The sequence below is a fragment of the Centruroides sculpturatus genome, unplaced genomic scaffold (genome assembly GCF_000671375.1).
Source record: "Centruroides sculpturatus isolate CEXI.00-Female unplaced genomic scaffold, Cexi_2.0 scaffold380, whole genome shotgun sequence".
Taxonomy (NCBI): domain Eukaryota; kingdom Metazoa; phylum Arthropoda; class Arachnida; order Scorpiones; family Buthidae; genus Centruroides; species Centruroides sculpturatus.
Window position 1 is genome coordinate 433,338 of NW_019384570.1, and position 16,975 is coordinate 450,312.

The 16,975-nt window shown below is 28.7% G+C and overlaps 1 protein-coding gene across 1 annotated transcript in view; it reads right to left on the reverse strand.

Moving 5' to 3' along the window:
* The window catches only part of LOC111624147 (rab GTPase-activating protein 1-like), a 67,778-nt gene that overhangs the window by 39,224 nt on the left and 11,579 nt on the right, over positions 1–16,975 (reverse strand). The window contains exons 5-11 of the mRNA XM_023366942.1: positions 10,867–10,985; positions 7,240–7,306; positions 6,506–6,614; positions 5,906–6,072; positions 2,877–3,036; positions 798–1,042; positions 151–264 (exon numbers count right to left, since the gene is read on the reverse strand). Of these exons, the coding sequence (XP_023222710.1) occupies positions 151–264; positions 798–1,042; positions 2,877–3,036; positions 5,906–6,072; positions 6,506–6,614; positions 7,240–7,306; positions 10,867–10,985 (981 nt within the window). The remainder of the gene's footprint in view (positions 1–150; positions 265–797; positions 1,043–2,876; positions 3,037–5,905; positions 6,073–6,505; positions 6,615–7,239; positions 7,307–10,866; positions 10,986–16,975) is intronic.

Genomic DNA, 16,975 nt, shown 5'->3' on the forward strand with positions numbered 1-16,975 from the left:
ATCTAATTCAACTTGAATAATGATTTATTTATTACTTAAAACTTTTTCTATTCTGAAGAAGAGACTTTTTCTTTAGAAATAACTGCTTGAACTTTGAAGTTTTGAGTTTTTGCAAAAATTATATAAAACGTTTTCAACGTTATCAATTACCTTACAAATCCTATACAACGCTTCTTGGCCAGCTCCTCCATTTTCTTTAAAAAATTCATGTGCCGGGAAAGTCCTATTAATATCCCTCTGAACAGCATTTTCACATGATGAATTCTAACAAAATAAAAAGCATGTGACAGATAGCTAAAACTTAATTCATACTTTTATTTATTCTTTCATTATATTCGTGCTTATATATGAAAGTCCTTCTAATTTGCATTAAATAAAGATAAAGAACATATGAAAATCAAACTTAATTTTAAATTAAAAAAAAAACTCTACTTATTATGAAGAGGAACATACAATACACCTATATATAATATTCTGTAGTTTGAATAATAAATACATTATACTTGTAAAAATTTTATCTACAAATAGCAATGAATATATTTAAAAATTTTTTAGCAAATATGTGCTAAAAACTAATCTTAAGCATGCACACAAATTGAATGATATATATATTTTTCCTTTTAATTGTTGAATCAGAAAATAGCCACGTATAATAATTTCAGGCATTTGTCAACTTGTATCTGACTTGCTACTCCATGTACAAGGTAAAATGTCAATGGTGCATTAGTTTGTAAAATTCGAAAGTTATTTTATATTTGTCACAAAAACAAGAAACATTAAAAAAAATTAAATTATACCTGCGTAATGAGTTTCTGATACATCTCTACAGCTTCGTGATCGTTGTAGCATCTTGCTAGAAGCTGCCAAACTTCACCCCTGAGAGCTTCCGGAATACCCTTTTGTACAAGAGAGGCTAGTTGTTTTGGTCTGTGCTTTAGATTTTGCCTCCACTTGTTTAAAACTTCTGCCCATCCTTCCAGCTCACCTTCAGTACAATCTTTGCTCACCTCACCAGTACCACTAAGAAGGGGCTCATCATTATCTGTAAAATATTCATTTCAATAGAAATTGATTATACATAGTATAATTTTTATTTATATAATTATCATCTTTAGATAAATAATTAAATTTTTATGTACTTTAGACATGTAGTGTATGTAAATTAACAGTTGCATGAGTTGTAAATAGGGCAATGATGCCATTCATGTTAGGATCTGAGGCAGTCATTACTTCTCTCAATATAACAAGTGATGCAGCATTTTAGCTAAGAGATCCATGATGGATATACTACTAGTTTCTGTAATAATGAACTAAAAATAATTTTTATACAGGACAGTTTACTTATTAAATTAAGAAATGACAAGGCATATTTTGTGACAATTTTGAATTTAAAATTTTTTTGAAATACATTATGACTGTTTATAGTTGAGCATTTTCATTATTAAAATCAATTGAAAACCTTTTAATTTTTAAAAATCAAACCAATATATTTCAGATTAAAATGCAATAATTAAAATTTTCATTTAGTTATAAAATTTTCTTTTAGAAAAATTCTTTTTGGCATACATGAATGTTTTTTTCATATTACATTCCAAATTAACATACTGCAATAATTCAGAAATAAATTACAGTCAACCCCCCTATAATTACGGTCCCAATAATTACGATTCCTATAAAACTGTGAAAAAATTGTGACAGTATCCGTAAAAAACAGTAAAAAACCCCCTATAATTACGTTAAACGTCATCGGGCAGCCGAACTACTTTCCCGCCGTCCGTAGCGCCACGCTACGGAGAGATTTCTATCGTCTGGACAGTATTATATAAATTATATATAAATTAGGTACTGTACATATAATTATATATTAATTATATATAAATTAGGTACTGTATATATAATTATATATTAACTTATTGTAACTTTGTTATAATTAAATATATAATTTCCGCCGTCTAGCGTGGCGCCACGCTACGGAGATTTTTACGCTAACTATCGTCTGTCAGTATGTAAATTAGGTACCGTAAGTCTAATACAGTACTGTAATTTTATACATTTCTTGTGAAAGAAACATTTCTTATTCAACGGCGATTAAAATTATTTATATTAATGATGTCTCCGAAGTTCTACGAAGTTTTCACAGAAAAATAAGTTGTTAGAAATCGGCCGCTCTTTGCTGAGCTGTTCCGCGACGAAAACAATGTTGAGCAATGGCAATGTCGAATGGTGACACTCGGTAAGTAATCCTACAATTTTTTGTTTATAGCGTAGTTTATACGGATTATTTCCAAAAAAAATATACGTATTTTGGAAATGTTGAGTCGGATTAGTCTAGAATCGATTAATTTTATGGAAGAAAACCTTTCAATCAGCCGTAGTCCGTAAACTTGACACGTGTCGGGCTGTGATTGAAACGACTCGTAAGAAATCGGATTCCTAAAAAATGGAACGTATCTATGATCTTATAGGGAGGTCTACTGTAGTTCATTTTTGAAAGTTAAATACAGTAGAACTTCAGTTATTGTATTTTTCTTTCATAGCAAATCTTATAGTTAATAAATGTCCTAGCACATAAATACTGTAGTACTTTTAAACACTTGACTGTACCATGTGAGTGATCAAAGAGTTATCAATCATTGGAATATATGCACAAGTTACTCATCCCTCCATAGCCTCCTGTTTATTTGGCTGTTGTCAGTCTGTTGCCAGCATTGTTATGTCTGCCAGTGTATTGATGTGTGCTGTGGTAAACATCCATAGCTATCTGTTTTATCCAAGTTTTCATTCATCTGAGGTAGTGTCAATCCACAACACAGTATAACCCTAATTATATTGATAGACTGTAGAACATTTGACTTAAATTAATAACAGGACCTTACCTGAATCTGATTCTTTCTCTGCATTCTCTGATGATTTTTCATCAAGTTTGTGGGATTTCTTTAAATTTAATTTAAGAGATGCCCTTTTCCTCTGTAGTTGGCTAGCATTATATAGATGAACAACATTATATGCAAAATCTCCACCTGCGTTTACTTCAACCTATAATATAAAAGACTATTACTATAAACTAAAAAAACAATATATATTTATGCATTTAAAAAAATAAAGGATGAAATAAAAAAAAAAAAGAATTTAACAGTTACTTTCCAACTAATACAAAAAAAAATAGTGCATATGATTACATGTTTAATTTGCTTAAATTAAGGTAGCAATTTTTCGCTTCTCACTTGTAAATATGCTTTATGTAATTGCTATTTCTCAAATTTGACAATTCTGAAAAATCCTGTAATACAATCTTCTCTACAAATGCCAAATTTTTATGTCACACAGTCAAACCTCGGTTTATGAACTTAATTCATTCCTAAAAGTTGTTCAGAAACCGATTTGTTCTCAAATTGAAACAAATTTTTCCACGAGAAACAATGTAAAATGGATTAATTCGTTCCTGACCCAAAACAAAACCTTTTTTCCCCCCATCTATCTATCTATCTATATATATGAAAAGCAAAATATTCCATCACCACCAATTGAAAACAGAACTGAAATTAATACTTTACAAAGTGCTATAAACAGAGACTCAACTCTGACTGCCAAGATGAAATATAACCAAATCTATCAAGACTGATAAGTACTTTAGCCACACATTCCAAAATATTGTGTTTCAATTGATTCAATTTCAATTAATTTTATTTTTGGTGTAAAGGCCAGTTTTAATTATAATTAAATTTAAAAATAATAAAATAATTAGTTTTAGTTTAACTTAAGCATATTTAAATAAGAGTTATTGAATGTCATTTATATTAATTAATTTGATTTAAATCAGGGCTGTGGAGTTGCATAAAAATCTACCGACTCAGACTTTTCCTTACCATCCGACTCGGGGCAGACTTGTTACCTAAAGAGACCCAAAAATTCTGATGTCATCACGTGATCTCAGAATAAAAGATTCAATAAATAGAGTTCTAATAAAGATAGAAGAGTCTTTTAGCTTTGGAATAAAAAGTTTCTATGTTCTAAGTAATGACAATCAATATATAAATATGTATTCGATAATTTTTATTTTTCCAGCTGTTACATATAACAGAGGGAAAGTGTAGTGCTGCTTTGTCAAAAAATGACCCCCCCCGAAATTTTTACATTTTTGCACTCAGGACACACTGAAATTTCAAGATAGAAAAACAATCTTGGATGTTAGACTGTGTGGGAGGAGGGCATGATTATGTTCACCCTGTTTGAAGCCTAATAATTTCTGTGGGTTTTAAATCAGTCAGATGGTTTAACACAGGAGTTAGTTATTAAGCGTCAAAGTGGTTGAAAAAAATCGTGTACCCATACACATTCTAACATCTTAGGCGAGAACATCTTAACGGGTTTTACTGTACTGTTATAAAATGAAAAAAAGCTTATTTTGAGGGTAGAGACAAGTTTTATTTTTATTTTTTAAATTTTGAACGCTAATAATGAGTAAAATATTCATAGAAGGGGTCATGTGTCATATTTCTTAATGTCTTCACTCTGTCAACTTTAATTAAGAACCAAAATTTAATATGCAAGCTACAGTGCCAAATTTCATTTCTTAAACTTTACCCATTCTGAGATATTAAACAAATTAGATGCCAACACAACTGTGCATTTCCCCTTTTATTGACTTTTTTGGGGTTCAGGTGGTCTCCAAATGTGTAGATTTGCAAAAAAAAAAAAAACAAAAACTTGGAGGATCAAATTTGACACAATTCCAATACTTTTCTGTTTTATATACATAAGTTGGAAAGTAAAAGGGAGTCGGAGTCGGAGTCAGTGGATTTTTGGATGACTCCGACTCCACAGCCCTCATTTAAATTCAATTTCCATACTTGAAAAACAGAAATAGTATCTTTCTCATATGTGCATTAAAATGTAATTTAAATAACATCATTGATGATTAGTGGTGCCAAGCTTGCCTCACATCATGTAACTAACTTCTGAATTGGTAGTCCTGTTGTTGATTGGTCGGGCCATCCACTTTCTTTAACATAGGAAGTTGACCATTTATGCATTTAAAAAATAAAGGATGAAATCAAAAAAAAAAAACAAGCTACTTGGCTTTGCCAAGTAGCTTGTTTAGAAATTGAGTTATCATTCAATAACCAGAACAAATATGGCATTCAAAATTGTGTTCATAAACCAAATTGTTTGTAACCAGAGGTTTGACTGTACATTGTTTACAGAATAATGTCCTTTCAAGACTCCCTTGAGGAGCCTTTGAAACATGAGAACATGGGTTAATGTGAAATTAATTCAGCTGGAAATAAACTATGGAGGTTGAGGTGCTTCTCAAAAGAACAAAAATAATTCTTCTGCACTTTTTGGGTGCAGAAGAATTATTACATTTATTGCAGTGTACTTAGGTATATCTTCAGCTAAGTGTTTTATTGTGTATATTAAATATATTTTGTGGATGTGATATTTCACTGCTGTAATTTTCACTTTACTCACTTTGTCACAAATCTCACAAAAAAATAAGTTTTTTAAAAGTTCCTGAAAACATCAAAATTTAGGTACCTTATTCCATAGAACTCCTCAACTGGAAAACATACACTACGTATCTGATATTCCAGTAGAATGGAAAATAGAATGAAACACACTATTAAAAAATATGCACTGAAGTTAATGTAAACTTTGTCAAAAAAGTTAATCCTGAATTTCTGAATAAAAATTTGATAATTTGTTTTCAAGTCTTTTTTTTGTATTGATGTCTGAAAGTGGACATCCTATTTAAGTTTATATAAACAATAAACCAGTTTTTCAGCAAATTTCATGTCATGTAAATAAAATAATTAAAATTTCTTTAGAGAAAAAAAGCAAAGTTAATGTATCAGATTTATTTCCTGTAACAAAAATTTGAATTAAATGTAAAATAATCACTTACTTCCTTTAATTTTAAGTAGAATTGTTCAATATGAGACTTTTTATTAAAATACCAGAAACGTTCATTCTGTGGAAGAATCTTTGCTTTTGTTTCTATAACAAATCGTACTGGTTCAGAAATGCCTTCGATAACCAAATCGGCAGCAACGGTCATATATACTCTTGTATCTAAAATATTTAAATTTCTTAAATAATTCCTATTGTATAGTGGTAAAAATAAGAATTTTAATTTTTCATTAAAAATACAAACTTTAAAAACAATAAAATTCAATTATAACACTTAAAATATAATGATACATGATTTGACACCAAAAGATAAATATAGCATGCAGAAAATAATTTTTGTTTATCCAAAAGTTTATTCTAAACATTCTAGAAAATCAAAGTTTGCTCTAGTGCTTAGTTACATGTCGATAGCATAAGCCTATCAAATATTTCATAAATGGTAAGCAATTACAGTGTCATTCTGTTAACCAGGCATTGTTGGTACCAATACAATGCCAGGTTAACTAATAAACCAGATATAAACAACTTTTTTACATAATACGTTTAATTAAAAAAGTATCATTTTTAATCAATACTGTATAAGGTTAATAGTTACCTTTTGGCGTCTCCTTATTTAATACTTCAAATGGAGGCTCATTTGGATTCCAATGACCAGTAAATTGAGTTACAGTTTTAGATCCAACAGATGATTTGTTAAATGAAACCTAAATTATTATCCTTATAATTAATCCTTATTAAAAATATATTTTAATAAAAATAAATTTATTTGTTTGTTAAAAATACATATTTTTCTTCAATTGCAAAAATAATAATAATTTATAAAACAAAATATAACAGCAAATTATAATCTTGTTATTGCAGAAATTATTAAGAGGTAAGTGTGAGAAATATAAGTAGAAAGTGACTGTCTCCAATATTCTAATAAACTAAAAGAAAAATTAAAATTTCAATCATTGCATTGCATCATATTGATTCAATTGACTAATTACACTAAATTTCTTTTGTAAGTATAATTATATTTTTAATGTATATGTGTATATATATATAAATAACCAAAATTATCATTCAACTTTTTCTTTTGAAATTAATAGTTAGTTATTAATAAATGAATCATTATTTACAACAACAAATAAAAGAAAAAACCTCTCTTAGCTATGACTAATTACAAAAGAAATGCAATTACTATTGACTAAGCTTTTTAATTATAAAATTAAGATAACTAACTAAGAAGCATACATTGTCAAATACAAACAAATCTAGTTTTTATATTTTAACATTTCATATTATGTCAAAACATACATACATACATACAAGAAAAATAATATTCACCATTTCAAGTAGCTGCATATCACTTTGTTTTACATTTCTTCCAGGAGATATAAGTAAACCAAAACATCTAAAAAATAATATTTATTAAAATTAATCTGTTATAATAGAAAATTTTAATTTTCAATAGATTAACAATGTAATTCTAGTCCCTGGATTTTCCAAATTTATCTGAGAATATGAGGATTGTTCTGAAAATAACACACTTTGCTTCTAACAGACAAAAACAAACTTTTTACAATTTTTGTACTGAAATCAGCAAAAATGCTCAATTTATTGGATTTTCTTGCAATTTTTTAAAATACATTCATAATTTTCAGAGCAATACTGTCATGTAAGCGGTCCTTGATGCCATTGTAGGTACCAAAAAACCATTTTGGATTTCAGAACAAATGCAGAGACACCTTCAGATGTCGTTTTGTAAACAATGTTGCCANTTGGATTTTCTTGCAATTTTTTAAAATACATTCATAATTTTCAGAGCAATACTGTCATGTAAGCGGTCCTTGATGCCATTGTAGGTACCAAAAAACCATTTTGGATTTCAGAACAAATGCAGAGACACCTTCAGATGTCGTTTTGTAAACAATGTTGCCAGGTTGAATTACTTTATAACACGTTCAGGTTTTTTTTAATTGATGAAAATAAAAATTATTAGTGTCTTGGCTATCTTTTGAGCTAATTTAATTTTATTCGGTAACCTTTTTGCTATTTTTTAATTATAGGTGACAGTGTGAAGTTCAGAAGTGTGTACAGCCTCAAGGTTTTATATTTGGCTATAGACTAGGAAATTTAATGGGTAAGCANAAAAATTATTAGTGTCTTGGCTATCTTTTGAGCTAATTTAATTTTATTCGGTAACCTTTTTGCTATTTTTTAATTATAGGTGACAGTGTGAAGTTCAGAAGTGTGTACAGCCTCAAGGTTTTATATTTGGCTATAGACTAGGAAATTTAATGGGTAAGCATAAATGTCCTGTGTCTCAACTTCTGTTGAAGTGGGTGAGTAAAGTGAAGTTAGCCGAGAGAGACTTCACAGTGAATGGCTCAAAAGTGTTCTGCAAGGTACGTCAAAATACATTTTTGTGCATGAAGAAATCACATTTTGAGGATCATGTGCATTCTGTAAGCAGCACGTCCCAGATGCTGCTCACAAGAATGGAAATTCAGGATCAAAAAAAATATTTTTCTTAGATACAGTGAAGATCTTTATAGGATACAATATAGAATTGAATAAACTGAAGCATCCCTTGCCCAGGAAGTACTTAGAAAAATACATGAAGCAGAATCTTCCTGATGAATCAACACTGTGGAAGAATTATCTTCCATGTGTTCATCAGGAAATGCTTGAAGAAATCAACAAAGAAATTAATGACAATGCTATATGGTTTGCTGTAGATGAAACTATAGATGCATTCAGACAATTTGTTGTTTTAATGATAGTAGGAAAACTTGACAGAAAAGACTGTGATAAAATTTATCATCTTTTATGTAAATTTCTGGAGAAAACAAATGCACAGGAGATAGCAAGATTTGTTCAGGAAGGTTTAATGCTGTTGTATAATTAAAGTTAGGTCATGCTTACAGAAGACTGTGCCTTCTGTAAGCATGACAAAAACTTTTATATATAATCTTATTCATATAACTTGCCTGAATTACACTTTACATTTTCTGGCTGAACAAGTTCATTTACATTTTAAAGATGTAAAAGTCCTCATTTGTTCCAGGAAGAAACTACTTGCAAAGACACCAATGCAAACTGCTATGCATCATGACTGTTTGCCAGATACTCCTTTCCCACCCTCACCCATACTCATGAGATGAGGCACTTGGATAAAAGTTGCAGTATTTTATGTGGACCATTTATGTGACTGTCAAACTTTTATCAATAAACTTGATGAATCAGAAAGTTCTTTCACTGTGGATGTTAAGGAAGCTTTGGAGAATCCACATTTAATTGCTTCTTCAGTTTACATCTGCACCCATTTGTTAAATTTTCCAGATATCATTAAAGCATTAGAAGCAAGAGGGTTGTCACTTGAAGAATCTCTAAAAAATTTTTAAACAGTAGAAAATTCTATACAAAACCTTCTTGGTTTATGTAGAGTCAAACTTTGCACGAAGCTTTTAGACAAGACCAGTGGTTTTTCTGTGCTTCGCCAAGTTAATAGCAGTCTAGTTGGAGATCCCTGAGGATGTAGGGCTTGCCAATGTACCTTTGATGAAATACTATCCTGTGACTACGTTCGAGGCTGAGAGAAGTTTTTCATTGTATAAAAACATTATTACTGGCTGTCGACTCAGTCTGACAGAAGAAAATATTAATAGATTCTTGTATGTGCATGGTCATATTCAAACAGTTTATAATATTGTATACTGCATTAATTAATAAGCAGATAACTGAAGAAAATTTGAATAATTTTGTTTTATTTTTATTATTATTTTTTGTTCTGAGAATAAATTCGAAAATGCAATCTTTTCAAAATATCAAAATTCTGATTGCAAAATTAAATGTTATAATTTTAATTGTGCAAACAGCCATCTTTGAAAGTCTTTAAACACTATCATACATATTTTCCAGAGTAATGTTATTAATGCATGAAACCATTTAATAACTCATTCATTTTAAAATTTGGTGCAATAACTACAGAATCAGTAAACTTAAAAGAAAAGAACTAGTTAAAGTTTACTAGTTCTTTTCTTCTAAGTTTACTGATTCTGTAGTTATTATTTTATTTTAACTTTATTATCAAACATTTAAACGTTTAGAAACTGTTTTATTTATGAATTATATAATTTGTTAAATAACATGTAAATTTATTATTCTAAACTAAACCAACTGTAAGAAATATTGCTTTTGTGAGATCCATGGGATCATCTCTTTTTAATGATATTAAAATTTAAAAAATATTTTATTGTATAAAAATATTGAGAGAAAAATTTTACAAAGAAAGGAAACTGCTGTAACTCGCTTCCTCATGAAGGGAAGTTGAACTTCCTTTCTACGTCCGACTCGCGAGATGATTCAGATGTGGCCTTTGCACATGTTACTTGGCCGTCTGAAGAAGCCGCTATAAAAAGGGATTTTTCCCACTATTCCGTGCAGTTCTCCATAAGAAGTAATTGCCACAAAAAGCGCAGTTCCTGGAAGAGAATTTGCCATGTAAGTTTAACAGTTTGAATTGGCCCCACTATGCCCTGTTCAAAGAAACTACCGGTTCCATTAGAAGATCCTCTGCATATGTATCTAACATTTATGAACAAAGAAAAGTATTGTTAAGGTAGTATAAATTGTTAGAACTATTGTAAACCCTCTCTGCATTATATAATTCATAAAAGCCCTCCTAAGAGAAAAAGTGAGCCAATCTTACAATTGAGTGTCATGTAAGTGACATTCAGTAAACCTAAATTACCCTATGCCCTTCACTTCTCACACTTTAATTTTGTTATTTCTGCATAATTTGTATTCATCATCATTAATAAAGTTTTGTAATGTATAAATTTTAATAATGTAAACTTTGTAATGTATAGGTTTTTAATTAATTTTTAATTTCAATTATTAAATTTAGAAAAGCAACAACATTCAGTTACAATAATCAGTTTAAATTATAAGAAAAAAATCTCAACTTACCTTTCTATAATTAATTCTTCATTATTACAGATTTGTTGCACTGTTATTGTAACAGTTTTTTCCTTTGTACAATGTAATTTGAAATAATCTTTTTCTTTTGGACAACAAACAAAATTTCCCTAAAAGTAAATTTATACATATTTAATATATATTAGTTCCTGATTTCAATTTACAGTAGAATCCCAATTATATATGAGGCAAATGTAAATGAATTCAGTGCTTTTCTTATAATTCATAAAAGTTTTTCATTAATGTACTGAGTGCACAAATAATTCTTTTATCAAAAGTTGTGTGAATTTTTAATCTAAACTTAACCAAACAAGTGACTGATACTGAGGTGTGGTACATTGTGGCAAAGAAAGGAGGAATTGCTATAAAACAAAATACTCTAGAGGACATTTATCATTAACTTCAATGTGAGACAAACCATTTGTAGTATAATGTAACTTACAATAATTCAAATTTATATTCTTAAAACCATGCATTAGTGTTGGATTTGGTATTATTTATTATTCAGATATATTTGGCCATAAATTAAGTAATCTGTATTCTAATAACTAAAAATGCATATTTGAATTTCAGACTGTAAACATCCTCAAAGCTGAACTACCTGGCCAAACAGTGTCATCTTAGTTAGGAGAGAGAAAAGAGAAGAAATAAAAAGATAAAATACAAAATAGAATAAAAATAAGATTCAAAATCTCAAATATTTAAAACATATTGTTATTTATTAATGTTTTTGTTAAAAAAAGCTTAGCATTGTTGGGTACATCAGCTTGTAACAAATAGTGTAATTCTCGTACATATGATTAAAGCTTTTTTATACCTTAGTGAATTTAAAGTGTAAAGTACACATAAATTTTTTATATTTGTAATTTTTAATCCAAAATAGCTGTGGCTATCTATTTTCCAAGCCTTCAGCTATCTGACATAGCATCAGTCCACATTACCCTGGATAATTAGGGTTCTACTGTATTTAGCAATAGCACTAACAACTAAAAGAGTTGTTATATCAAAATAAGAACTTAAAATGCTCATATATTTATATTAATATATTACATGTATGTTGATCATATACGTATGACAGTGTAAGAGTAATTGAAATTTTATACAGTTCTGAAAGAAACATGCTTGAAGTTATAAGAACTTTATATTCATAATTATTATTATTATTATTATTGAATGTTGTTTTTGAAACCGTGTTTGATAAATATATTGGACTTTATTTAAAACTCACGTTTGAATTCAAACACTTGGCTTTATTTCCATCTCTTTTTAGTTGATAAGTGTCAACTGTACATTTCGGGCATAAAGCCCTTCATCAGTCAACTAAAAGATAGATATTTTATGTAATATTTTAAATATTGTAACAGAACAGAATTAAAATAATGTATATTTCTTACCAAATCAATATTTAATCTGTTATACATACAAGGTCTTAACCCAATAGGTTTACACAACTTATTTTACAATAAGTGGAGTAATTCCATTAAAATCTGCGATAAATGACATTTTACTTATTTCACAATATCCAAGAATCATAGACTTAATCACGTGTATATCTCGAAAATAGGCGATTTTTTACATCATTGTTTTTTAACTGTATCCGTGTTACTGCATTGCAGTTTTGTACTGATTTGCATATTACAAAGATTATTAATATTAACAACAGCATTACTTTTATAAATAATTACAATCAACATTAATGTATATTGCATGTTTTATAATATTTTCATCCAGTTCTCATTTATTTTTACACTTAAATTTTTGTTGATACAATTTTTGGCTGTTAAAATTGAGATGCTTTCCTTAAATTTTTTATTATACATATTTTTTTCTTTGTATAGGATTTGAACATTATTTTTATTTATATTACAGTCATTTATTAATGTTCAAATGTTATACAAAGAAAAAAATATGTATAATAAAAAATTTAAGGAAAGCATCTCAATTTTAACAGCCAAAAATTGTATCAACAAAAATTTAAGTGTAAAAATAAATGAGAACTGGATGAAAATATTATAAAACATGCAATATACATTAATGTTGATTGTAATTATTTATAAAAGAAATGCTGTTGTTAATATTAATAATATCTTTGTAATATGCAAATCAGTACAAAACTGCAATGCAGTAAGTAACGCGGATACAGTTAAAAAACAATGATGTAAAAAATCGCCTATTTTCGAGATATACACGTGATTAAGTCTATGATTCTTGGATATTGTGAAATAAGTAAAATGTCATTTATCGCAGATTTTAATGGAATTACTCCACTTATTGTAAAATAAGTTGTGTACACCTATTGGGTTAAGACCTTGTATGTATAACAGATTAAATATTGATTTGGTAAGAAATATACATTATTTTAATTCTGTTCTGTTACAATATTTAAAATATTACATAAAATATCTATCTTTTAGTTGACTGATGAGGGGCTTTATGCCCGAAACGTACAGTTGGCACGTATCAACTAAAAAGAGATGGAAATAAAGCCAAGTGTTTATTTAAAACTCACATTTGAGTTCAAAGTCCATTATTATTAAAGTTTTGGTTAAATCATATTATTGTATTTCTTTTATCAAAAGTTGTGTGTACTTTATTTTTTCATTTGAACATGCCCTAATTTTATTTTATAATATGAACTCTCAAAGTCAACTAAACTATACTAATGTAGTGACCAAACTTTTTGTCAGCCACAAATATTTTGTATATTCCACAGAAATAACATTTTTAACATATTTTTAACATTTTAAAAAACACTTATAAGATATGTCAAGTATATTTGTGGGCTGGTTTTGGCCTGAGAGTCAAAATTTGGCTACTACTGTCATATTAGATACAAAAGAATATAAGTGACAAATTACCATTCTGAAAATTTTTTATAATTTTAATTCAGTTAACAACAATTGTCTCAGTTTATTTCAACTAAAAAAGAAACTTCAAATGATATATTCTAGGATTGTAAAACTTAAATATTTTCATAACACCTCACAATATTGTATTAAAACAAATAACTTTTTACATGTATTTAACTGATATTATGATAATTTATATCATAATATCAGTTAAATATCCTAGAATATATCATTTGAAGTTTCTTTTGTGGTCTTGATTACCAAGGCAGTTGGTGACTTTTCCTCTGCACTTCAATGACATGCAGTAAGCATGTGAGCTTGTTATTTTCAGTTATTTTAAATAGTAAAACAGTGAATAGATTTTAATTTATCCTATTATGCTTTGGAGAAAAATTAAATTCTGGATAAAATGCAATTCTCACTGGTAAAGCATGGAAGACCACCACTAAACAGCACCAAACTGAGCAGCAAGAAGGATCAATCAACTATGACTAATACTAAACTTATAACCGATTTTAATTTATATGTGGATGAAAACTCACAAGTCTTCAATCATTATTGATTCCTATATGGACATTATATCACAGAGTCTACAGAAATCCTCAGGTGAATCAAACATATTATGTTCTACCCCACTAACCAACCCAAACAATTCACCGGACACTTCAATGACAGCTTATGGAACAGGATCTCAAATTTAATAAATACCTCCAACGATAAACTCACTAATCAAATGACTTCCATAAAAGATGATCTTGACATGATTCATGATAGTATTCACAAAACTAAAAAACAGTATCAAAAAATGGAAGGACAAATTATATAATACTCATTCCATGATGTTGAAGTCTTTGCTACTCAGATGTCTTTTTGACATATCTTATACTTCATGCATGTTCTGAACTCTTTTACAGCCTTATTTTTCCTAATACATGCTTATTTAAAATTGTTTTCCTTCCACGTGCTATGATGCACAAAAGGATTTTTAAATAACATTCGAAAACGAAAAATCAGTTAAACCGTCAGAAATATTGTTCAATAATTTCGAAAATCCGAAATTTGTGAAACCGTCGGATTAGAGTTCAAAAATCTTAATCTGTTGTATTCGATAGACCGCCTGAAGACGACAGTTATATAATACTGAAAGTACTAGCAGATGACTTCATTTTCTAAAGTCGGACGAGTTCATTCTCCAAGACTCCACAACATGTAAGTGTTATAATCATATATGGACAAATTAATAATTTGAAACAACAAATTGATAACTTAAAAACAGAAAAAAACTCATACAGTTTAAAATGGATGCTTTACTTAATGAACTTAATTGTAATAATATAATATTGCATAATTATCCTACCTCGAAAAAACACCTCAAAACTAGAAATTTATAATTTTATAAAATCAATACTGGACTTACAATCTACGTCACAGGAAGATATTTTAGATATAATTCAAGTAACCAAGTCAACTAACCCAGTTATAAGATTAACACTCAGAAATAATTATACCCACAATCAAGTTTTTACTGTCAAAAAAAAAACATCAAAATTTGCTCGTAGATTGTTAAGTCTGATGAAATCTACATATTTTGCCAAAGGCCTTAAGAGAAAGATGAAAACATTTACTTCCAACCTATACTGAAATGAGGAATCAAAATCAACAAATAAAACTACACAATGACCTCTTGCTATTAGGCAGAGAAAGATTAACATATAGTGCTGGAACAGGAAAATTAGTTTATGTGGATAACATTTTGCCATTTTCCTTGCCAATGAAATTGAAAAGCTGATACAACCCAAATCAAAGAAAATCTCAATAAATCTCATAAAAAAAAAGTTACTATAGATAACAAATTGCTTTCTATAATGAATTGGAACTGACAAGGACTGAGAAACAAAATGTTATTGTTTAACTTCCTTCAGCTACAATTTAAACCAGATATCATTGGCTCAACTGAAACACGGATAAACCCCGAATTGTTCTACAAATCAAATTTCTTTTATGACTTTATAATAGAAAAAATACCAGCACATAAACCATTAGGTCCAGGTTGCCAAAGCAGAGGACTATGCATTGTTATAAGAAAGGATCTTTGTAAAAAACTGCAAGTCAAAAAACCAGATAACTTCATATTATTACTAATTACAATGAATAAACCTATACTCGAGAACATAAACAATAATTTAATGATAGTGATGGTCACTTATATTCTGCCCGACTGCCTAGAAAAACTAAAAGAAATCTTCAAAACACTAGAACTTTTGCAATACACCACATCGTATACCCTATTACTGGGAGACTTTAATTCACGAATTGCTGATGTGATGGACTCTTGGTATAACAGTCCTAATACCTTAATTCAAAACATCCACCAATCAAAAGACAAACATATCACTAGACAGGGCATAAATTTAATAGAAATAATAATTGATCAAAAAATGTATATCCTAAATGGACACATGAAATCTGATTACCCTGTTGAATATACCTGTATAGAACACAATGGAAAATCTACAATTGACTTTACTAGATGTTCAGAAATTCTACTTGACTGTTGTATGGAATTTATAACAACAAGCTTCGATGCATCTGATCACTTTCCTACATTGACAAAATGCGTATTGTTTTTGCAGGAAAAAATAAATAAATCAAATAACAGATACCAAATGATAAACTATAATGTCACAAAATACTCAGCTGAAATCAAAAACATTTCAACAATATTCTGGAAATAACTGACGTTAATAGTGAAGAAATTTACAAACTCATGTTACATATAATGAATGACTATATACAAATAAAAAATAAAGTAACTAATACACAAAATAAATTTAAAAAACCATTATATGACTTTGACTGTTACAACATGAAAAAGATAAAGCAAAACAATCTAAAACTATTCAGGAAAGATTCAAACAACTCAAACTTTACTAATTACAGGAAGGCTAAACAGACCTACAATAACTTACTCAAGGCCAAATAGAAAAAAATATTTCGGAAATCTTGAATTAAAGTTTAATCAATAACAGCAAGAATAGTAAATTATTTTGGTTTACAATACAAAAATTCTGCTTCAACATAAATCTAAGTGAAAACTTCTCTAATATATTTTGATACATGGAAAAATTTTTATAAGCACTTTCCAAATTTTCAATTAATTCCATCACTCATATCTAGCACTGCTTCCTACAATGAATACTTAGACTCCAAATTTACAATTAAAGAATTAGAAGATTCTATTAATAAAACTA